At 37.0% G+C, this 23,810-nt stretch overlaps 1 protein-coding gene across 4 annotated transcripts; it reads left to right on the forward strand.

The window, feature by feature from the left end:
* The first annotated feature begins 3,114 nt into the window (after positions 1–3,114).
* On the forward strand, positions 3,115–22,893 carry LOC306846338 (nucleolar transcription factor 1-A-like). Of its 4 annotated transcripts, none has more exons than XM_079379649.1 (20): positions 3,115–3,283; positions 5,833–5,939; positions 6,067–6,248; positions 6,439–6,522; positions 6,653–6,808; positions 13,539–13,603; positions 13,703–13,823; positions 14,025–14,135; positions 14,237–14,364; positions 16,501–16,642; positions 17,207–17,248; positions 17,384–17,497; positions 17,605–17,760; positions 17,892–18,020; positions 19,926–20,011; positions 20,130–20,319; positions 21,233–21,280; positions 21,667–21,798; positions 21,995–22,114; positions 22,196–22,893. In XM_079379649.1, exons 2-20 carry the CDS (start codon positions 5,882–5,884, stop codon positions 22,295–22,297), a joined length of 2,166 nt encoding a protein of 721 aa, XP_079235775.1. In that variant the 5' UTR covers positions 3,115–3,283; positions 5,833–5,881; the 3' UTR covers positions 22,298–22,893. The 4 variants fall into 4 exon arrangements, with proteins under 4 accessions (XP_079235775.1, XP_079235776.1, XP_079235777.1 ...); XM_079379650.1 differs by having other exon boundaries at positions 21,998–22,114; XM_079379651.1 differs by having other exon boundaries at positions 17,892–18,002.
* The last annotated feature ends 917 nt before the right edge of the window (positions 22,894–23,810 follow it).

Here is a 23,810-nt window from a genome sequence, read left to right on the forward strand (position 1 = left end):
TAACATGAACACTAAAAGAGAATCATAGAAGTAGTCTTAATAGTTTCAATAATACATAAATATACAGAGTCATTTGATTATAGTGGATTTCATTTATCTAGTTTTTCTGAGAGAAAAATGAAAGAGAGAAAAGTCATTTTAAAATGTTTTAATGAGTTCAAAAGGTGAAGTTTTACACGATCTGTTATGATGAATAATGTTATGATTAAAATTTCACCGAGCACATGAAATGGTTTGATTGTTTAATGCACTACTGTTTATTTTTATTAACAAGCTTCATAGGTGAATATTTGTCATTTGAGGTACAGAACTAGAATCTAAATAATTTAAAGCAAAAAAATACCAAACAGGTGTAGATTGGGTATAGTGCTGTAATCCATTTTTTTAAGTGTGTTTCATGTACATTCCAATCAAAAAGATGATCTTGCAAACAATTATTTTTATGAAGAAGGGACTACATCTAAGATGTTATTTAATCTGTTGTGTGTGCGTAATGTCAAAATGAGTATTTTCCCCTGCAAACACAGACATTCATTTGACTGTTTTCATTACAATCTCACATATTGTAGTAGTGCCTTTTTTCATTTGATAGTTACTTTCAGATATTATGTTGCTTCACAAAGTTGAAAAAAGTGACCTTAGCAAGTATGAAAGAAAAAGAGCTGTTCAACAATAGATTTTTGTGGTTATTAACATATTACTGTAGAATGTCAATGATGACTATGATCTTTGTTTTAGCTTTGTAAATGTTTAGAATACAGGCCAAAACCTAATAAAATAATGGCACTGATTTAACACTACACCTTTTGTTTTTATTTATTACAATCATAATTTTACACATAAATCAAATTAATAATGAAATTGTGCTGGTGTATCTTACTGATGTGCTATAATGTTTTGTCATAATGACTTGTATTGTTAGATGAGTGTGGTATTAGATGGTAATGCCACTACAATATTTTCCCAATTTCCAGTCAAGTTCTTCCACGCTGACTGAATCGATCATGTCTTTTTGAACCGTGCCTTAGACACAGAGGCACTGTCATGTTAGAATAGAAAAGGGTCCTGTCCAAACTGTTGCTATAAAATTAGAAGCACACAATTCCTAGAATATCATTATATGTTTTAACATTAAGATTTGTATTCATAGAAATGACTAAAGTAGTCAAACATGTTCATTAGAAGGGGATGACACAATACTTTTGCCAATCTAGTGTATATCAGTCACCGGTGGATATATTTTACTTTGAGAGTAGATACTCTCCATATATCCTCTATCTAGTGCACCATTTACGTTCTATGTACTATGATGGCATGTTTTACAAGGACAGGACAAACTGACAATAAAACACCATGTGCTAGATATGTAATTCATATGCAGTAGTGGCAGTGATCTACAATAATGACAGCCTGGTCACTCTGTTAATGCACCTCTGCTGCCATCTCATGGCCATTACTTAGTGATGGCAAAAAAAAAAAAAGTCTAGGCTTAGAAACATACATAGAAACCAGCAAGACAAGACCTAAACAAACTTCACTTTGATCCACGCACTTCCACAACATTAAGTATTGCACATATGCCTAATTTATGGCTGTAATCTGGTCAAACAACATTTTCAGGGGAAGTAAAAAATATATCTTATTTTTCATCCAAAAATAAAAATATCATCATCATTTAATCACCCTCAAATTGTTCAAAGCCTGTATGAGTTTCTTTCTCCTGTTGAGCACAAAAGAAGGCATTTTGAAGAATGTTGGTAACCAAGCAGTTGACAGAAGCTATTGACTTCCATGTAGCATGGAAAAATACTATGGAAGTCAATGGCTACCACCAACATTCTTCAAAATATCTTCTTTGGAAATGTATGAAACAATTGTGTCATAATGACTCAAAACTGACCTCCCACACATTTGTTTCCATAAGGAGTGGAAGAGATTTGGTAATTAGATCTAAACAAACAGTTTACATAAACTGAATTTCAAATATTATAGTCCCTTTGCGTAATTTTCATACAGGCATACATTTTTTGTTTAATTTTAGCATTTAGTTTTTAACCAGTAAGACTGACTCAGTACAGTTACAAGAAACAAGTAAAATACCCCTAACAAAAAGAACTGACCCAAAATAACAATTCACTCTCAAATCATTAATCACTATAAATCAAGCAAGTTTTATTTTAAATAAGAACATTGTCTAGCTGGTGAAATATTTAGCTCAACATGACAATGTATATTGTGTACCTTGTAAAATGTGTAAATGATTGCCCTTTTACTTGTTTTTCCAGGTTTTCCTTGACCAGAATCTTGAGAGAAATGATCTCACACAAACCACTAATGCTCACTATTCATGAAACATTCAGCTCAATATATATCACAAAATGCTACCTAAATAAATGCTCATCAATGGCATGCTTGTTTTCTCAGTCGCTCCAATGATCTGTATGAAGCATCTCTCCCAGGCCTGGTCAGTCTGAGGGGGTTGAGTCAGTCACAGCTGTCTCCTCCTTTCCTCGTGCCATTGGTCAGTTTCACATAAAGAAATCTCGTGACGATTGTGTACAATCAGAGAACATGAGGGCGAGATACAGTCAATGGCACTTTTACTCAGGCTGAGAGGAAACGGTGCCTTTTTGACTGTGATCTTTACGCTCAGTTCAAGCCATGGGAACAAGTGTTTTTGGGGCTGCAGAGGCGAGGTTTCTGGAGCGCGGAGGCCGTGTGAGTCTCAGCGGCAGCAGAATGAACGTGGGCACCCAAAATAATCGGTTTAGCACTTGAAGTCCTTGCAGGGTTGGCAAAGAGTCCTGCTCTTTTGCATGGGAACCAGGAGATATTTTTGTCCTGGTAAATTCTCAGCCATAAAAATAACTTTCTAGCAATTGTAAACTAATATTAACGTAGTTTATTATTGTTAGATGCATGCACGGTATTTGTTACTTCGGTTTAGGTGAGTTTAACGCTTGAGAAAGTAGCGCTTTAAAATGTTGCAAAATTAATAAACATTACACCAAATATCATTCGGAAATGTATCAATGTTAAAAATAAATATTATTTTTAAGTTTTAGCCTCCGCCTTTTTTTCTCGCATGTTTTCCCTCGGAGTTCCTCCCCCTGCGGCGCTGGGCGGAGTTTCATACCGAACCAGACGCTCCTTTTGTCGGATTCGTTTCGACCTGACTCCCCGGGGTTTACAGCTAAAAAACAGATACTTAAATACAATTAAAGCATTTAACACGAACACGTCGCTAGTTAATAAGCACATCCGTGACGGATTATTGAAAAAGGTAAGTGATTTGACGATTTTTGAGCCCGTTTAGAGCGTTTTTCAATTTGCTCGTCCCCGAGTCTTTGTAACATTCATGGCGGCTCTGCAGTGAGGGCTCTGGGGCGAGGGAAGGCACAAGCGGCCGCTCATAGCTCGGTTTGGGATTCAGATTCACCAAAACATAGTATTATTATACTAAGACTAAATATATGACCAGAATGAAACATTTAATCATTTATTTTCACGACAAAATTGATTTTATTGTGAAATAATGCGTTTTATTTTATATTGTCACAATCACTGCAAAAAATTCAAACGTGCATGAATCTACACTTGAATAATCGGCAAGGAGGTATCTGATAGGTATATATTATGACATCACTTGACAAATTTAATCGGCGTAAGCGATATTCCTCGTACTTTCGCCAGTAGCTTGCTCGCTAGCTGAGGCATTCGTGCCAGCGGAAGCTGCGTGGTGACTCCTGCCGGAATTAAGACGCCATTACCGGGGTTGGAAACAGACTAACGGTCGGTGCGCTACAAGAAACGTATTTTACACTAATTTATGTAATCGGTTAGAGTGGCCTTCACACGAATTATTAAAGTAAATATGCGTAGACTTGTTTCTAACATAAATTTTAAGAAAGCAAAATGCATTTTTGGACAGTTTACTTTATGCCATACTTTGTCAGAAGTGATTAGTGCAATACCTCTTGAACATAACACGGCCAATAATGGTTTATTGTTACCAGAGAGTCTCGAATATTGCAGAAAAACAGATTTTCCGTGTTTTTATCTCTTCTGGCTCGGGTGACCTTGCGCGCGGGCGGGGAAGACTGTAACCGGGACACCGGCGCCTCGTGCGGGCGCGCAGCGACGCCGCAGCTCGAGAAGGACGCGGCGGACACTTCCCGGACACACCACAACACACAATACAGCACATATTGCGATACTGGCAAAGTATATAAAAGTATACACACAAGTCTTTGCTTAACATAATACCGGATCCCGGACGTAAATGTTTTTCGTATTTATTTATTTTGAAATATACACAAATTACATGAGATGTTATCAGTTAGAAAGAAAAAAATCATTAATACAGTTTTATGGCTATAAAATCAGTCAATTCCTTAAAAAGCAAACCGGTATGGATCAAAAAGTAAAATGTCTGCAATATTTGAATGCATATAACGTTAATGAAGTAACGTTACTCGCCTAAGTTACTGGCAGCATGTAAACAGAGAGCGCTCGCGGAGAAACCGAGGCTTCCGGGACACTGATGCACTTTAGCGAGGGTCGTGCTCGTCCTCACATCTCGCTGCTCGTGGTTACATAATCCAAAAGGAAAGTCTTTACTGCCGTTCCTTGCCAAGATGACCCCCGACACCGTGTACGTGCGTTCCTCACCGTGTACTCGCATCCTCAAATCATGGCTTGAATCGGTCTGGAAGCCCGGATAGTTGTCGGTCCTTTCCTCAATGCTTTGCTTAGCCGTTTGCTATAGGCGAACCTAGACGAAATTCGCGGTTTGTTCATGGATAAGCGTTGGAAATGTGCGGTTAGGGCATCATTGTGATGGTTTCTCGCCGCCGCCGCTGGTGCACTGTCTGGCCGCGGTGTGATGACGCGTCCGCGTCGAGGTGGTCCAGAGGCGGAGCATGGGCACGTGCTCCTCTGGGTGGCAGTGCTGACATCCAGAATATTCATTAATCTAATCACAATTAGACGACCATTCACAAAATCGAGTGTCTCATTTATTTAGGAGATTTTATGTCACTAATCTCCTGTGTTATGACAATACATTTATTCCTTAAAACTAACTAGCGTCTGTTCATGCTAATTGTTACTTTTATGTTTTCTGTACTTTTTAAAAGCTCCATTAAGCAATACAGTGGTAACTAATATATTTTTCAATTTTAGTAGAACCTGTTTTTTTTAGATACTACTATTTCTATGATGAATTAGTTTAAATACTTGTTTCTGTACAATTAGTCAGTACTGCTTTTAATTACATTCTAGTACTTATTCCTCCATTCAATATGACATAAAACTATTCGAATGTTACTGGTAACAAATTATACATTTAAAAAAAAAATCTTTTCCAGCTACCATGTATTTCAGTTGTTGATTGTGCCTATTCCAGTTTACAAGTAACTATTAATTTGGTTGTAATGCTGCATGTCCTTTAAGTACTTGTAACAATTCAAATAGTATCTCAAGTATAATTTTTAATTAAATTATTTCCAAATTATTTATTACTTATGACAAGTCAAAAAGGAATTGTTACTTTCAAGATCCTATTCTATTAGTAGTAACAGTTAAAGGAACATGTACTAATATTTCATAAATATGTATTAATATATAATAACTCTTATTAGACATTAGCCTAGTGACTAGTAGAAATAAGCACTAGTATCTAATGAATGTCACTGTTGAATAACTAGTAATTAAAAAAAGTGCTAGTAACTGAAGTAGTTTAAATGGATAAATGTTGAAAAGGTTTGCCATATTCAGTCAGTAGCTCATATTTACAGCCTCATTTTGAATTGTCTTGTTTTCTCTATGTAGCCACTTGGCCAGTGAAGTGTCAAGGTGGAGCTTGGTGAATTCTGTCATCATGAATGGCAGCACCAGTGTGTCTGGCACCCAGACAGGAAGACTCAAAAGTGTGCCAGGTACGCTCGTATACGGTCCATGATGGACAAATTCACACAGACACACTACAGTTATATTCAGAATAAACAACCTCTGGTTTTTGCCAGTCAACATGCTTAATGGATTGATGTGCACTGTTTTTGTTAGTTGCAGATACATGGAGCAAAGAGGACTGTCTGACACTGCTGGAGAGGATACGCAGTCTGCTACCTGATGGAGACACAATGAAGTATAAAACCACAGAGTCTCATTTTGACTGGGAGAAGGTGGGGTTTGGGGGTTTCACTGGAGACATGTGTAAGCAGAAATGGCAGAAAGTTTCCACCGAGGTGAGCCAAATTCCAGTGAGCTAAAGCAATAATGTGCATTTTTTCCAAGTAGCTGTAATAAGTGTTTATGTTAAAGACACTTTCTTTAGATTGTCCATGTAAAGATTATTTTACATTGAGATTTGCCAGCTTATTAAACTTATTATTTGCCTTCATTCATTGGAGTTGTGTAACGATTTTTCCACCCTAGGTGCGTAAATACAGAACGATGACAGAGCTCATTGTTGATGCCATTGAATATGTGAAGAACCCTTACAAAGGGAAAAAGCTGAAGGTGAGATTGCTAAAATATAAGAAGGTCTCAATACTTAATGTTCTCTTTTTTTCTTAATATGTCATGTTTTAGCCTAATGTGCTGTCAACTAAAAGGCTGTATATTGTTTATGCATGTACCTCTGTTTTAGACTCATCCAGACTTCCCAAAGAAAGCCCTCACTCCCTATTTTCGCTTCTTTATGGAGAAGCGAGCCAAGTATGCAAAAATCCATCCCGAGATGAGCAACTTGGATCTCACCAAGATTTTGTCCAAAAAATACAAAGAGCTTCCTGAAAAGAAAAAGGTTAGTTTTTTTGGGGGGGGGATAGTTGACATAAAACACTTTTGGTAAGTGTCCTTTAGTGTTTGACATGTTATACTTTAAACTGTAAGATTGTATTTTACTTATTTGTTTCTAATATGCATGCAACTCAGTGTTGTTGTTGGAGTTTTGTTAAACATTTTTGATTGAAATACAGTTGAAATAATGTAAAACAATATTAGACAAGTACCTTAAATGAGAAATGGTGCATTGGCAACTAAATAAATTTAAATACTAAAATGACTAAAACTGAAATAAATTAAGCAAAGCTATAGAAATATGGGGAGGAGCAAGATGGCGGAGTGAGCAGTCGCAAAAGTCGCAGGGTCCGACAGAAAAAGTGATTTTGACATTCAAAATAGTTAAATTTGAACAACAGTCACCCCTCAAGCCATTGTGAGGTAAACAACACTCTTAAAAGACTATTGTGAGTCACTTTTTGAAAAGACGCACAAAATAATACACTAGAAAAAGAAAAAAAAATGGCTAATACTCAGGACCAAGATAGCTTAAAAGATCATGACTACAGCATGGACGGGATACGTGAGGCATGTTTTGACGAATGTGTTGAAGAAGAGATGCAGAGGGCAAAACCTCTGAGCGACCACACTCCGTTACAGAGTCCAAATCCCAAAAAACTGAAGAGGAGAGATAAATCAAAAGAAATAAGCATGGAAAGCATATACGATGCTATTCACACTCTATCACAAAGATTTGAGGAAAGGCTGGATGCGTTCGAAAGAAAGTTTGAAAACTTTGAACAGCGCATCCAGAATAACGAAAAAGAGGTGACAGAAAATAAAAATGGAATAATTCAACTCACAGTGCAAGTGGATAGGCTGACAAAAGAGAACAAGGAGCTGAAGGAAAGATGCCGGGAAATCGAGCGATACGGAAGACGATGGAATCTCAAATTGATCGGGCTACCGGAGAAGGAAAACGAGGATACAAGAGAGATGGTGATCGGCATTCTCACAAGAGTGATTCCGATTTCAGTGGAACAACTACGAGACAAGGTTGATACTGTCCATCGTCTGGGAAAGAAAGATGATCCCGCCTTCAACATGAGACCACGACCGATCATCATGCAGTTTGGTATGCGGACGACGAGGGACGAGATCTGGAGGAGGTCGAGGGAGGCCAGAGTCTGCAAGGAGCTGCATGTTCAATTTAGACAGGACTGGTCAAAAGAAGATCGTGAAGCCCGGGCAAAGCTGTATCCGACGGTACAGGAGGCCAGACGCAACGGGAAGAAAGCTTACTTGAAGGAAGGGTATGCTATTATAGACGGAAAAAGAGTGGAGGCACCTTTCACAGGTTAAGTTTAGTGTCATCACCTTGATTCAGAAGTTTGATTAAGGGGTCTGTTACTGTTAATGTCAAAGTTCAAATCTATGACAGATTTCATAGATTTGTTTCATTCCTGCCTGAAATCCTATTTCTAAGCGCATCTAAGAGCGTGTATTTTGTTTCATTCGTATGTCTATTGTTTTTAGTTCTTTAAATGTTCGAGGTTTAAAGAATAACATTAAGCGTAAGGCCATTTTTTTATTTTGTAAGGAAGTCAAAGCCAACCTTATTTTGCTACAAGAGACACATTCTAATAAGGACGATGAAAAATTTTGGAAGCAACAATGGGGAGACAATATTTTGTATTCACATGGAACTTCTCACTCTGCAGGAGTGATGATTTTATTTTTTAGGTTTGTGGGGAAAATTATTGATTATAAAAGTGATGAAGCAGGTCACTGGCTAATGGTTGTGGTAGAAGTATTTGATTTCAAGATGATTTTGATTAATGTATATGGGTACAACAACAGGTCTCTCAATAAAAATATGATGTTAAAGTTAACTCAAGCTATCAGGGAATGGAGTGCAACTTATGGTACGGATAGCATAATATTAGGAGGTGATTTTAACATAGCACCTAATTCCTGGCTTGACAGGAAACCTCCCAAGGGGTTGCAACCAGAATATAATGACATGTTAAACAATTTTTGTTTATCCAATAACTTGGTAGATTATTGGAGAGTGACACACCCTAACAAAATGCAATTTACTTGGATCAGCCCAGCAGATGTTAACCTATGCTCAAGGATAGATTATTGGCTTGTGTCTCCAAATATTACTAATCTTACACCAAAATGTGATATTCAATCATCTCCTCTCACGGATCATTGTCTTATTGGTTTGTCACTCTCAATAGTCAAACAAAAACAAAAATCAATCAATATTTGGAAATTTAACAATGCCTTGTTGCTGAACGAAGAATTTTGTAGTCAGATTAGAATAATATGTCTTGAAACTGATGACATGGATTTGTCAGATATAAGTAAGTGGGAGTGGTTTAAATTTCGAGTAAAGCAACAAGCTATTGAAACTGGTAAGAAAATAGCCGCCAACCGTAAACGTAAACAAAAGGAAATAGTTGAAAAGATAAGTTTATTATGTGGACAACCTAACATAACTGTAGAAGAGACACAAGAGTTACACATGCTTCAGAACCAATTAGATGTTATATACTTGGAAAAGGCAAAAGGCGCCTTTGTAAGATCAAGAGCCAAATGGATTGAGCAGGGGGAAAAAAACTCATCATATTTTTATAGCCTTGAAAAACGGAGACAGACTAAAAAATGTATAACAAAATTAAACCAAAATGGAAATATTATTCAAGACACAAATAAAATAACAGAGGAAGTATGTCAATTCTATAGCAACTTATATAAGGAAAAATTTCAGAGTGATGATTGTGATGCCTTTATGAATAGTGTAAAAGAAAATGTAACAAAACTAACAGATGAAGACAAATTTTTACTAGAAAGAGATGTAACTTTATCAGAAATTGAAACAGCTTTAAAACAAATGAAAAATGGTAAATCACCGGGCATTGATGGTTTATCTATAGAATTTTTTAAGACTTTTTGGACAGATATTAAAAATTTATTATTTAATGCGTATCTCGACTGCATAAAAAATGGTCAGTTATCCCCTACAATGAAAACTGGTCTGATAACCTTGTTGCCCAAACCCAATAAAGACTTATTACTATTAGATAATTGGAGACCTATAACTCTACTTTGCAATGATTATAAATTACTAGCTTTAGTATATGCTAACAGAGTAAAAAATGTCTTGAACAATTTAATAGACGAATTTCAGTCAGCTTTTATTAAAGGTAGACATATTCATAACAATGTGAGATTAATTATGGACATGTTAGATTACCAGAGCCTTATTAACACAGAAAGCTTAATATTGTTTATTGATTTTTTCAAGGCATTTGATTCTATCGAACATGACTTCTTACTGAAATCGCTCCAACTTTTTGGGTTTGGCAACAACTTTTGTAAGGTAATCAGAATGTTTTATGACCAAATATACAGTTATATTTCACTTCAATCAGGCATCACTCCAAGAATCAATGTCTCTTGTGGAATAAGACAAGGTTGCCCAATTTCACCAAAATTATTCATTCTCTGTACGCAGCTTTTGGCCTATTATGTAGTAAATAATAAAGACCTTGAAGGAATAAAAGTTTGTGATACCGAATTGAAAATGAGCCAATTTGCTGACGATACAGTGATATTTCTAAAGGACAAATCGATTCTTCAGAAGGCTTTAAATGCGATTTCTGTTTTTTCAAGGGCATCAGGCCTTTGCCTTAATCTAAAAAAATGTGAAATATTACCCTTGTATAATTGCACTGAGACAGACTTGGAGATGATTACAGTTAAGAATGATGTTAAATACTTGGGAATTCATCTATCTAACAACTTGGCAATAAGAGAATCCAAAAATATAACAGAGAAAATTGAAGAAATAAAAAGAAACCTAAATCTTTGGTTAACAAGAGACTTAACTATTTTAGGACGTAACATATTGTCAAAATCAGAAGGGATTTCTAAATTAATTTACCCAAGCTATTCTCTCTATATTAGTTCACAAAACATAAGAAAAGCAAACACTATAATTTACCAATTCATCTGGCGTAATAAAACGCACTATATAAAAAAATCACAACTTGTAAAGGACTATAATAAAGGGGGGTTAAAAACAATTGACTTTGAATCTATGGTTGGAGTTTTTAGAGTTAACTGGGTAAAAGCCTTTTTAGATAAACCTGAATCTCTATGGTATCATATTCCCAAAAATATTTTTGATAAAGTGGGAGGCTTAGAATTTCTTTTAAAGTGCGATTTTGAGGTATCCAAATTGCCACTAAAACTGTCTGAATATCATAAACAAGTTCTCCATTACTGGAAGATGGTATTTACTCATAATTTTACACCACATGGCTCCACCTTGTGGAACAACAGAGTGATAACAATAAGTAGAAAAACACTTTTTTTCAGAAATTGGTTTGAAAAGGGAATCATTTTCATCACAGATATATTAGATGAACAAGGTAATTTTCTTAGGTTTACGGATTTTAAAACAAAATTTAATATACAAAGTTTAATAAGGGATTATAATAAGGTATGTAAAGCAATACCAATAGCCCTTTTAAATATGATACAAAACTATTTACATTATTCCAAAAGTCAAATAAATTTGCCTAAACTGCAACTAAACCAAATTCCCCTAAATAGCAAAAAATTTAACAACAAGTGTATTAGCAAAATATTCAAATGTAAACTATTTCATGATTTTGACCAAAATATAAAAATAAGGCATTATGATGACAAAATAACGAATAAATACATCAAATTCATGAAATGGCCTATACCTCCTAAAATCAAAGAAATGCAATTCAAAATTATAAATGGATATTATCCAGCAGCAGATATGCTTAAAAAGAGATTTGGTTTTGAAGTGGAGCCATGTGTGTTCTGTTCCCAGGAAGATGAAACTATTGAACATTTGTTTTTCTCTTGTCCAGTGATAAAAATATTTTGGCAAGATGTCTTGAGTTGGCTGGAAACAAAAATGGAGAGAATTACACAATTAAAGTTAGAGCAAATTCTTTTTGGTAATGAAAACCTTCCGAAGGAACTTTTTAGAATGTATAATATCATAACAATTATGGGTAAATACCATATTCATAAATGTAAATGGCAAAACAAAAATCCATCCCTAATGGTGTTTAAAATTGAATTGAGGGAATACTTTGCTTCTTTGAAACTTCTGAAAGACTCCAGTGGCAACATTTACTCTCTATGTGAAGATGTCTCAAAATATTTGTCATTGTAACTTGTAAAGCTTCCATGTAACTTTATTTTAAGAATATATGAAGACCGAGGTCAATATATATATATATATATATATATATATGAATAACTTTGACATGCCTTATTGACTGAAGTGCCTTGCTTAATTTATTTTATTTTACTTTTTTTTTTGTATATATTTTCTTTATTGTAATCTGTTCCATTTAATTGTTTAACTATGTTCTGCTTATAAGTCTCCCAACGAGAGATTTTGTAAATTGTGTTTTGTAAATTGTGTTTTGTAAATAAGTGTGTTAAATAAAAAAAAAAAAAAAAAAAAAAAAAAAAAAAAAAAGCTATAGAAATATAAAAATATAGTAAAATTACAAAAGTACATAACAAATTGATTGAAACCTAAACTAAAATTTAAATATATGAAAAATAAAATATAATTGAAAAAATATACAAATACTTTAATAGTATTTATACTACGGGGCCGTTGAATGCTTGAATCTGATTGGCTGACGAACGTTCTGAGGTGTGCAATTATTTTCAGGGAAACGCACGGCGAACGTAGTTCCAGGCAGCTTTCTTGACCGCATTACAGTTCCATATCACTTCGCATCGTTGTCAGCGCTGCCCTGACGATTTTATCAGTTAGCCTAGTGTAGCAACTTAAAGGCTACACATGACATTTCTCACTAGCGAGGTAATAACAGCGCTGCATCTTAAAGCAGACTTACAGTTTAGAGACGGTGCTTCAGAACACTGTTGAGGGACACACAGAGGTAGCCTAATTCATACAAGCTCGCTCTCTCTCTCTCTCTCTCTCTCTCTCTCTCTCTGTTTCTCTTTCTCTGTGTCTCTCTCGCTCTCTTTCTAATAACTTCATTATTAACTGCATTAGTCTGCTATCAACGGCTCAAGCCTCCATTGCCATCTTTAAAATGACGTTTTGGAACTAGCAAAAGAGTCGTTGGATGAGATGCGGAAGAAATAATCCTACTCACAATAGCGATTTAAGTAGAAAAACCGGACGAATCCCTTGAAATATATAATCTGATCGATGTCTTGAGGTGTGGCAACCGTAGTATAAGCGGAATAATTGACTCCGGACCGTTGAATTATTAGAAAAATAATGCACACCCGAGGTGTAACGGCCACTCCGCTTCGCGTCGTGGCCGCATCACCACCTCGGGTGTGCATTATTTTTCTAATAATTCAACGGCCCGTCGTCAATTATTCCTTACATAAATAATACTTATAATCTCACATTAATTGAAAGTATTTGTACATTAGTATTCATTTATCTCACCAAAGGACAATTTAAATAGCAAAATGATTACCAACGGTAAATATTGTTTCAGAAATGGAAACCTTAGATAAATACTTTCTCTTACATTCCTATAAATTTTAACGAGAATTCTTGATGTTTATTTAAAAAAGTCCTACTATATGTAACGTGCTGGTATTTGTAGAATGAAGAGTCAGGTTTCTCTTACAGTAAATATTACTTTTGAAGGTCATCTGTTTTGCTTTTGAATTTGCACTATTACTTTTGTCAGCTGAAGTACATTCAAGAGTTCCAGAGAGAGAAAGAGGCTTTTGAGAAGAACATGGCAAGATTCAAGTTAGTGTCCACGTTCTAGTCTGCACAAAAATACCTAACAAATATATGTCCGTTTTTTTTTTTTTTGGTGATTCAGTGAGAAGCTTTTATTGTTTTTAGAGAGGACCACCCAGATTTAATAGAAGAGAGAAAGAAGTCAGACCTCCCAGAGAAGCCCAAGACCCCTCAGCAGCTATGGTACAACCATGAGAAGAAGGCCTACATGAAAATTCACCCGGAGGTAAAAGAGTTTGGCAGGGGGAGGGGGAACCTTGTGGTCATAGTTGAATCTTACTGTGTTGTCATAGCTAGTACAAAGAGTTAGTGCTGTGTAACTGAATCAAAGACAATTTAAATGTTGTTTTCTTATTTTTGAGAGCATTTCGGATTTAACTGTTTATGGAAATACCTACACTCACTTTTCCATGTCTGATGCTTGTAGGTAAGCCAGAAGGAGCTGAAGGAAGCATTACGTAGACAGTGGTCCCAGTTATCAGACAAAAAGAGGCTCAAATGGATCAGCAAAGCTCTAGAGCTGCAGAAACACTATGCGGTATCTCTTGGTGTTCTCACTGAAGCTAAAATGATGAAGTCTTTGTCGATTAGAGGGATAAAGGACATTGTTAACTTGTGAAATATTGCTTTCTCATACAGGACAGCATGAGAGCGTATTTTGAAGCTCATCCGGATTCAAACTCTGAGGAACACGTCAAATCTGTCCTGACCAAGGCTGAACGGCAGCTCAAGGACAAGTTTGATGGCCGGCCAACCAAACCACCACCGTATGTTTCAAACCACTAAGAAGCATTTGTTTTGCATGGCTTATGCTGTCTTATCTTACCAAAAGTCTTGTTTATTATACCAAGATATGCTGCTGTTAGAATAGAAATAGAATGTTGGTGACCATTTTGAAATTCATTATTGGTTCTCATCTATATACTGTGCGTTCAGAAAGTATTCAGACCCCCTTCACCTTTTTTCAATTTTGTTATGTTGCAGCCTGATACTACAATTGTTTAAATCCTTTTTTTTTACATTTTTCTCATTAATCTACCTCATAACGACAAAGTGAAAACAGAATTTTAGAAATGTCTGTAAATTTGTTAAAAAGAAAAAAACTGAAATATCACATTTACTCAGTACTTAGTTGAAGCACCTTTGGCAGCAATGACAGCCTCAAGTCTTTTTGGGTTTGACGCAACAAGCTTTGCACACCTGGATTGTGGGATTTTCTGCCATTCTTCTTTGCAAATCCTCTCAAGCTCAGTCAGGTTGGATGGGCATTGCTGGTGGACAGCCATTTTCAGGTCCAGAGATGTTCGATAGGGTTCAAGTCAGGGCTCTGGATGGGCCACTCTAGAACATTCATAGAATTGTCCCTAAGCCACTCCTGTGTTGCCTTGACTGTGTGCTTAGGGTCATTGTTATGTTGGAAGGTGAACCTTCGGCCCAGTCTGAGGTTCTGAATGCTCTGGACTGGGTTTTCATTAAGGCTATGTCTATATTTTGGTGCATTGAGCTTTTCTTCAACTCTGATGTGTCCCTCAGTCCCTGCCGCTGAAAAGCAGCCCCACAGCATGAGGCTGCTACCACCACACTTTACTTTGGGGATGGTACTCTGCAGGTAATGAGCAGAGCTGGTTCATCCTTACATGATGCTTAGAATTGAGGTTCGTCAGACCAGAGAATCTTGTTTCTCAGAGTCTGAGGGTCCTTTAGGTGCTGTTTTGCAAATTCCAAGTGTGTTTTCATGTGTCTTCACTGAGGAGAGGATTGAGTTTGGCCACACCGCCATAAAGCCCAGATCAGTGGTGTGTTGCAGTGATGTTTGTCCTTCTGTAGGTTTCTTCCACCTGCATATATGATCATGAAGCTCAACTAGAGTGATCATCAGGTTCTTGGTCACCAGTCTAGACAAGGCCCTTCTCCATAAATTGCTCAGTTTGGCTGGGCGACCAGCTCTTGGAATAGTCCTGGTTGTGCCAAACTTCTTTCATTTGAGAATTATGGAAGCCACTGTGCTCTTGGGAACCTTTAGTGCAGCAGAAATTGTTTTGTAGCCTCCCCCAGATCTGTGCCTTAATACAATCCTGTCTCTGAGCTCTGCAGGCAGTTCCTTTGACCTCATGTCTTGGTTTTCGCTCTGATATGCATTGTCAGCTGTGAGGCCTTTTATAGAGAGATGTGTGCCTTTTCAGACCATGTCCAATCAATTGATTTTACCACAGGTGGACTCCAGTCAAGGTGTAGAAACATCTCAGCAGTGATCAAGAGAAATGGGAGGTACCTGAGCTAAATTTCAAGTATTGTTGCAAAGGGTCTGATGTAAATGTGATATTTAATAATAATAATAATAATTATTTATTACATTTATATAGCGCTTTTCTGCTTTTCTAAGCACTCAAAGCGCTCTACATTGTGAGGGGTGGTGTTTCCTCGTCCACCACCAGTGTGCAGCATCCACCTGGATGATGCGACGGCAGCCATAGTGCGCCAGAACGCCCACCACACACCAGCTTACTGGTGGAGAGGAGACAGAGTGATGAAGCCAATCAATGTAAGGCGATGATTAGGAGGCCATGATGGTCAGAGACCAATGGGGAAATTTGGCCAGGATGCCGAGGTCACACCTCTATTTCAGTTTTTTCTTTTTAATAAATTTACAGACATTTTTAAAATCCGGTTTTCACTTTGTCATTATGAGGTACGGAGTGTAGATTAATGAAAAAAAAAATGAATTTAAACAATTTTAGTATCAGGCTGCAACATAACAAAATTGAAAAAAGTGAAGGGGATCTGAATATTTTCTGAATGCACTGTATATATGATGTGTTTGGGACATGTTCAATTAATTATATATATATATATATATGTATTAATTTCTTGTATATTTTTAATGCTATGTTCTTGTTTTGCAGAAATGGCTATTCTCTGTACTGTGCTGAACTAATGGTAAACATGAAGGATGTGCCAAGTACGGAGCGAATGGTGCTGTGCAGTAAGCAGTGGAAGGTGATGACCCAGAAAGAGAAGGATATGTTCCAGAAAAAATGCGAACAGGTCTGACAGAACAGTCCACTCTTGATTTGTTTAAACTTGTAAAAATAAAAATGTAAAATAATTGTAATCTGGAAAAGTTTCTGTGGTTGACCAATAATGGCAAACCCTGATTTGTAGGAAGCTCTGTGGTCAAAGGCCAATATAATATGTGTGTATATATACATTATTCTTTCAAAAGTTTTTGAAAGTGTCTTAAGCCCACCAAGGCTGCATTTATTGTGTAATATTATTACAATTCAGAATAACTTTTTTTTTTTTTTTAATAAATTTTCAAATGTATTTCATAACTGTGATGGCAAAGCTGAATTTTCAGCAGTACACATTTACTCAAAATGTAAAAACAAAAAAACAAAACAGAAATTCTTTACTATTTACTGACAAAACTGTCAATTGAATTTTTAACTGACAAAGCGTGAAGGTAAACACTTATATTAATCAGCAAAGAAAGCATGGTTAATAATAATAATAAATATTATTATTATTACAATTCTCAATAACACAGTTGTTACATTATCATTATGCCTTAGCTATAACTAGAAATGACATGTTTATCTCTCTCATCAGAGAAAGAAACAGTTTGAGATCGACATTCAGAGGTTTATTGAGGTAAATACAAAGCACTACAAATTCATTCTATTAAAAATAAATAATTCTATTAATTACTGTTGAATTCCTGATCCTGCTTTTAAAGGGAGGCTTTGCTTATTTTGACACTTTGTCTCAATCTTCGTCTCTCTGCAGAGTCTCCCAGAAGAGGAGCGGGAGCGTGTGTTGGTAGAGGAGAAGCTGGGAGGCACCAAGCTGAACATAGCGGGGGCAGGCAGCCCCCTAAGGGTCAAATCACCATCTGTGAAGGTGGGCTTGTGCAAGATGCCCTTGTTTATGTACTTGCATGCTGTTATGCTCTGGTGGTATGTTGTCTGAATCAGAATAAGAAGCAGTTTCTTCTTGTTGTGCCGTAGGAACGGTGTCGTGACCCTGAGATGGATCAATGGGTACATGGGCTTTCGAAAGAGAAGCGAGACGGTAAGAAGAAAACACGGCTTCCTGAAACACCGAAGACTCCAGAGGAGATGTGGCAGCAGAGTGTGATAGGAGACTATCTGGCTAAATACAGAGTAAGAGCAACATTAATGCTTTTTCATAAAATACAAAGAGACCCCTGCAGAATTACAGAATGCTAAAGAAAGATTTGTTTTGACAACAACATCATCTAGAAACTATAACCTTAAACTGTTGCTCTTCACAGAACGACCGGAAGAAAGTGCAGAATGCAATGGATGCCGCTTGGAAGGCCATGGAAAAGAAGGAGAAGATTTCTTGGATTAAGAAGGCTGCAGAGGACCAGAAGCGATACGAGGTTCAGTACCAGACCGTGGTCAGTGACCAGACGTTTTGACCACTGTCTTCTCACCTGTGCTGAAGAAATGTCAAAATGTTGGTCACCCCTAACTTTCCTCCTCCCCAGAGTAGAGGCGGTTTGTGCTGTGTCTAGCGGAAGTTGGTGGAATTTGTACTTACGTTTGATGAACGTGACTTGCCCTTATTGCAGTGATGTTTAAATGTCTTCATTTCAGTGTTCTGTCACTTATTCTTGCATATTCTCATGAATCTGACATCTTGATTTGTTTTAACACTTGTTTATATACAGTTAGATCCATATATATTTGGACACTGACACAGTTTTCATTATTTGGGCTCTATATGCCACCAGAATAGAATTAAAATGACACAATCAAGATGAAATTGAAGTGCAGACTTTAAGCTTTAATTCAAGGGGTTGCACAAAAATGTAACATAAATGTCCCCCCATTTTCAGGGGCTCAAATGTAATTGGACAAATAAATATAATCATAAATAAAATGTTAATTTTTAATACTTTGTTAAAAAAATCTTTAAAGGCAATGACTGCCTAAAGTCCGGAATCCATGGACATCACCAAAGACTGGGTTTCCTCCTTTGTGATGCTTTGCCTAGGCTTTTACTGCAGCTGACTTCAGTTTGTTTGTGGGTCTTTCTGCCTGAAATTTTGTCTTCAGCAAGTGAAATGCATGCTCAAACGGGTTGAAATCAGGAGATTGTCTCGGGAATTGCAGAATATTCCACTTTTTTACCTTCAAAACTCCTGGGTTGCTTTGCTGTTTGTTTTGGCTCATTGTCCACTTGTACTATGAAGCGCCGTCCAATCAACTTTTCTGCATTTGGCTGAATCTGGGCAGAGAGTATTGTACACTTCAGAATTCATCCGGCTGCTTCTGTATTCTGTCACATCATCACTAAACACCCAGTATCCCAGTGCCACTGGAAGCCATGCACGCTCATGTCATCACACTGCTCCACCATGTTTCACAGATGATATTGTATGCTCTGGATCATAAGCTGTTCCAAGCCTTCTCCTTACTTTTTTTTCCCGTTGTTCTGGTACAGGTTGATCTTAATTTTAGCAGTCCAAAGAATGCTTTTCCAGAAGTGGTCTGGCTTTTTTAGATATTTTTTTGTCAAAGTCTAATCTGGCCTTGTTTGCACCTTGTGGTAAACCCTCTGTATTTGCTCTTGGGAAGTCTTCTCTTGATTGTAGACTTTGACAGTGACGCGTCTACCTCCTGGAGAGTGTTCTTCTCTTGGCTGGATGTTGTGAAAGGGTTTTTCTTTACCATTAAGAGGATCCTCCGATCATCCGCCACTGTTGTCCTCCGTGGACATCCAGGCCTTTTTATGTTGCTGAGCTCACCAGCGCGTTCCTTTTTGTTTTCTTTTTTTTTTAATGTACCAAACTGTTGATTTGGCCACTCCTAATGTTCCTCTCTGATGGATTTGTTTTGATTTTGATGCCTAACAATTGTCTGTTTCACTTGCATGAAGAGCTCCTTTGACTGCATGATGTGTGTTCACAGCAACAGCTTCCAAATGCAAATGGCACACTTAGAATCAACTCCAGAATTTTTAAATAAGAAGGAATAGTCCACGCATGTCCAACAGCTTTTGAGTCAATTGTCCAATTACTTATGGTCCCTTAAAAAAGGGGGGAGGTACATATTAAAGCGCTGTAATTCCATATTCTTTATATAAGTGCAACTTGAATTTGTTTTGGTCAGCAGCTAAAATAATCAAAATTTTGCCTGTGTCCAAATATATATGGACCTAACTGTATATGTAGTTTTTCGTTCATCAGCCTGCTCATCTGTTTTCACAAGTATTTCAGCGTGGGTTATGTCCTGTCTTTGCGTTCAGGGTTGAATTGAAAAAGTATCTTTGCTTATTTTTCTTGTTTTTCATCCTGCAGAGAGAGCTGTTAGAGATGAGGACTGCTCTGTCAGGACAGGGACAAAGAAAACCAAAATTCGATGGCGAGCCTAAGAAGCCCCCAGTGTGAGTGTAACATTTTTAGCTTGTTGCTTTCTGAGAGACATACTTTCCATGTTGAAAAATACTATTTTGTCTATTTCACTGTTTCAATATTACTTTGTCTTCTCCTGTCCAACCTCAGGAGCGGGTATCAAATGTTCTCTCAGGAACTGCTAACTAACGGTGAGCTGAATCACTTCAGCCTGAAGGAGCGCATGGTGGAGATCGGCAAGCGATGGCACAAGCTTAGTCAGAGCCAGAAGGACAAATATAAAAAACAGGTTGAGGAGCAGCAACTAGAGTACAAAGCTGAGCTTGACGCTTGGGTAAAGGTAGGAAGTTTGTTGAATCTTTCAGTTCTACAAATCAAATACACTTTGTTTATTATCGGGTGCTTATTATATGGTGCATATTTATTGTCCTGTTTATTAAGTTATTGAAAAATACATTAAAAATACAATTTATGTATGCAATCACCCAAAAATGAAAATTCATTAATTACTCACCCTCATGTCGTTCTAAACCCGTAAGACCTTCGTTCATCTTCAGAACTCAAATTAACATATTTTTGATGAAATCTGAGAGCTTTCTGACCCTGCATAATTTTTTTAGGTTACACTTTATTTTAAGTTGTCCTTGTTATGGTGTAATTATACATTTAAGTACTGAGTGATATTAATTAACTACATGTACTTACTATATGGTTAGGATTAAGGTTTGATTTAGGATTACTTGCATGTAATTATGCATTCTTTATTGTTATTATAATAGTAAGTATTAAGTATTGTTATTAACATGTAACGTGTAACAAGGATACCGTAAAATAGTGTTACCTTTTTTAAATTAAGCTTTTATTATTGTTTTTTTTATTTTAACAAAAGCTTCACTACTTAATTTTTGAAAAAACAAGTTAGTTGCTCAGATTGTTTAAAATGTCTGTAGTATGACTCAACAAAAACAATATGCATAAAAATACTTATTTTACATTATTTTTAATAGAAGGACTAAGATGTAATCATTTTTACTTGAGGGTTACTATACACTACATTTTTAGAATACCATATGAAACCAAAAAGAATACAAAGAGTGCACTTTTATGAAATTGGCACATTTTAAAAAGATTTCCCTTTTCTTTTTCAGGGAAACGTTGTGCCTCAATGACCTTATTAAAAAAATACTTGTGTGAGCAATACGAGTTTGGAGAATTGCAGTAACATTCCCTCTCTTTTTTTCTGGTTTTCCTAGTCGCTATCCCCTCAGGAGCGTGCGGTATATAAAGAGTTCTCATCTACGGTAAGTAATTGCTCATTTTGCAGCTGTAACTTGCTCTTTAAGTTCTGTATTCTCACACAGTCATTCAAATAGCTGAGATTGTGATTTACTCTTCTCTATATCGATACCCCCTGAACTGCATGGCAAGATGAGGCACCCTGGTTAATTTAGTTGATTGACTTTGCTTGTAAAAACTGTTTCTATCCATGCCATCACATGTGGCTTCATTATTTCCTTTCTCCCTATTTAGAATCACATCTCTTGGCTCAAACTAACATGACTTGAATGGATATTGTTCTTAGGGCTGTACTGTGGGGCTACTAATCATTGCTTAAGCTTGAACATGTTTTTTTTTTTTTGTGCCGCTCTGTCCTTGCACCCCTGCCCCGCCCTCTCTGCCCTCACAGAAACGGCGAAGCACTACAAAAGCACGAGGTCCCGGGGCGAAAGTCCGAGTCACCAAGGGGAAGGCGGTAGGTGCCAGAGCCGCGACGGTGGGTCCCGGGGGGGGCAAGCGTTCCATGGCGTACCGGGCCAAGGTAACGCCCGCTCTCTCTGGGCAACTCACCCACACACTGGCTGTGGACTCTATATGAAGTGGCTTAGGATGTTATATCATTTTAAATTTCACTATTTGATTTTGCTGATGGTGTGTGTGTTTGTGTGTACACATGCAAAAACAGTGATATGGACATATAAAGAGAGTTTGAGAGATGTGTGACTCTTGGTTTCCAGCAGGACACGTCGGACTCGGATGAAGATGATGAGAAAACAGATACATCAGACTCGGAGGATGAAGATGATGAGTCATCTGGCAGCACAGATAGTGATGATGATGATGATGATGATGACGAGGTTAATTTTGCTTTGGTTAAAATCTAGAAAATCTGCTTTGTTATTATGGCTGGTATTCATTCTTTTCTAATGATGACTTAGAATGAAGATGACGATGATGATGACGACGATGATGATGATGACCAATCGGACGGTTCCAGCAGCTCCTCATCAGAAGATAGTATTGACTCTGATTCAGACTAACCTGTCCCACCCCCTTTTAGAGGGGGCTGTGCCGGACACACCCCCTAGCAACACCCCTCCCGGAAAATGGGGAGGAGGTCCAGTAGCTGTGAGCTCACAGCATGCAGTAATCTGGCTCCCTATCTTTAGAGGGAAAAAAACAGGATGGGGGCCAACAGCTCTCCCCATTACTGCGTCCATGTGTCATGCAAATTAAAGTCAATCGGACAACTGTATTTTTTGTTGTTGTTTTTTTTCTTCTTTTTTTCTTTTAAAGGAGCTGTGTTACATGTGTAGTAATCGCATAAATTTTATTGCCTTTATATAGGTGTGTTATTAAAATCTGTGTTTTGTTCTTTTTATTTTAACTTGAAAATAATTTGTTCATTTAAACCGGTTGAGCTTTTATAAGTTAGGAAAGTATCAGGGTTGCTTGGAGGTGGATGTTAGGGATAAAAGACTTTGGAATGAAGGAGATGAATTCTCCTGTTCTCCTGTTTATATTTGTTTGCCTCACTTAGTTGCTGGGGCTCTGAGGGCTATATGAGCTGCTCAAGTCTTGTTTGGATCATTCTGTTGCAGATCCTCAATAATAAATGCACTTTTTTCCTCTTGTACTCAATTGTGTATTTTCAAAAACGTGTGAAAGGGGATATTCACATACTGTTTTGCAAAGGGACTTTTAGTATTTGGATTGGAGGGTTTTCCAATGTGCCAAATTATTTAAATTATTTCAAAAACATCACAGATGCCTTTAGGGCAATGCAATGATTTACAACCTTTATAGATCCAGATAAGGACTTTCAACCAACCGAGGTACCCTCAGTATAGAGACCTCTAATAATAATAAATTCCATAAAGGATCATAATAATGATAAAAACAATAAATCATTATATATAAAGCTATATATATATATATACAGTGCCCTCCATAAGTATTGGAACAGTAAAGACAAAATTGCTCTGTTGGCTGTGGAGTCAAGACATTTGCAAATATGATGAAACGATGAATATGAGACAAAACTACAGAATGTCACATTTTATTATTAGCCGTTTCAACACATACATGTTTTACCAAATAAAAAGAACAGCACTTTTAGAGTTCATCCCACTCATTGATGTGAGCATAAGTATTGGGACAGTTGAACATAAGGCAGATATAGAAGACTAAAAGCTATTATTTATTTGCAGATCCCTTGCACACAATCACAGCAGTGAGTCTGTGACCCATAGACATCACCAGACTCTTGGTCTCATCCTTTGAAATACTTTTCCCAGCCTTTAATGCAGCCAATTCCAATTGTAGCTTGTTTTGGGGAGTTTCTGCCTTTACTCTCCTCTTCAGCTGGTGAAATTCATGTTCAATCGGATTTAAATCTGGAGATTGACTTGGGCAATCTAAGACTTTCCATTTCTTTGCCCTTATAAATTCCTTGACTGAACTGGCAGGGTGTTTTGGGTCATTGTCTTGCAATATGAAGCACTTCCCAATGAATCTGGTGGCATTTTCTTGAATATTGGTAGGCAAGATGGT

The sequence above is a fragment of the Barbus barbus genome (assembly GCF_936440315.1).
Source record: "Barbus barbus genome assembly, chromosome: 26".
Taxonomy (NCBI): domain Eukaryota; kingdom Metazoa; phylum Chordata; class Actinopteri; order Cypriniformes; family Cyprinidae; genus Barbus; species Barbus barbus.

Coding starts and splice junctions, on each gene's coding strand:
- LOC306846338 (XM_079379649.1), top strand. CDS start 5,882: ATGAATGGCAGCACCAGTGTGTCTGGCACCCAGACAGGAAGACTCAAA. Junction 5,940..6,066: donor AAGACTCAAAAGTGTGCCAG/GTACGCTCGTAT, acceptor TGTTTTTGTTAG/TTGCAGATACATGGAGCAAA. Junction 21,281..21,666: donor ATAAAGAGTTCTCATCTACG/GTAAGTAATTGC, acceptor CTGCCCTCACAG/AAACGGCGAAGCACTACAAA.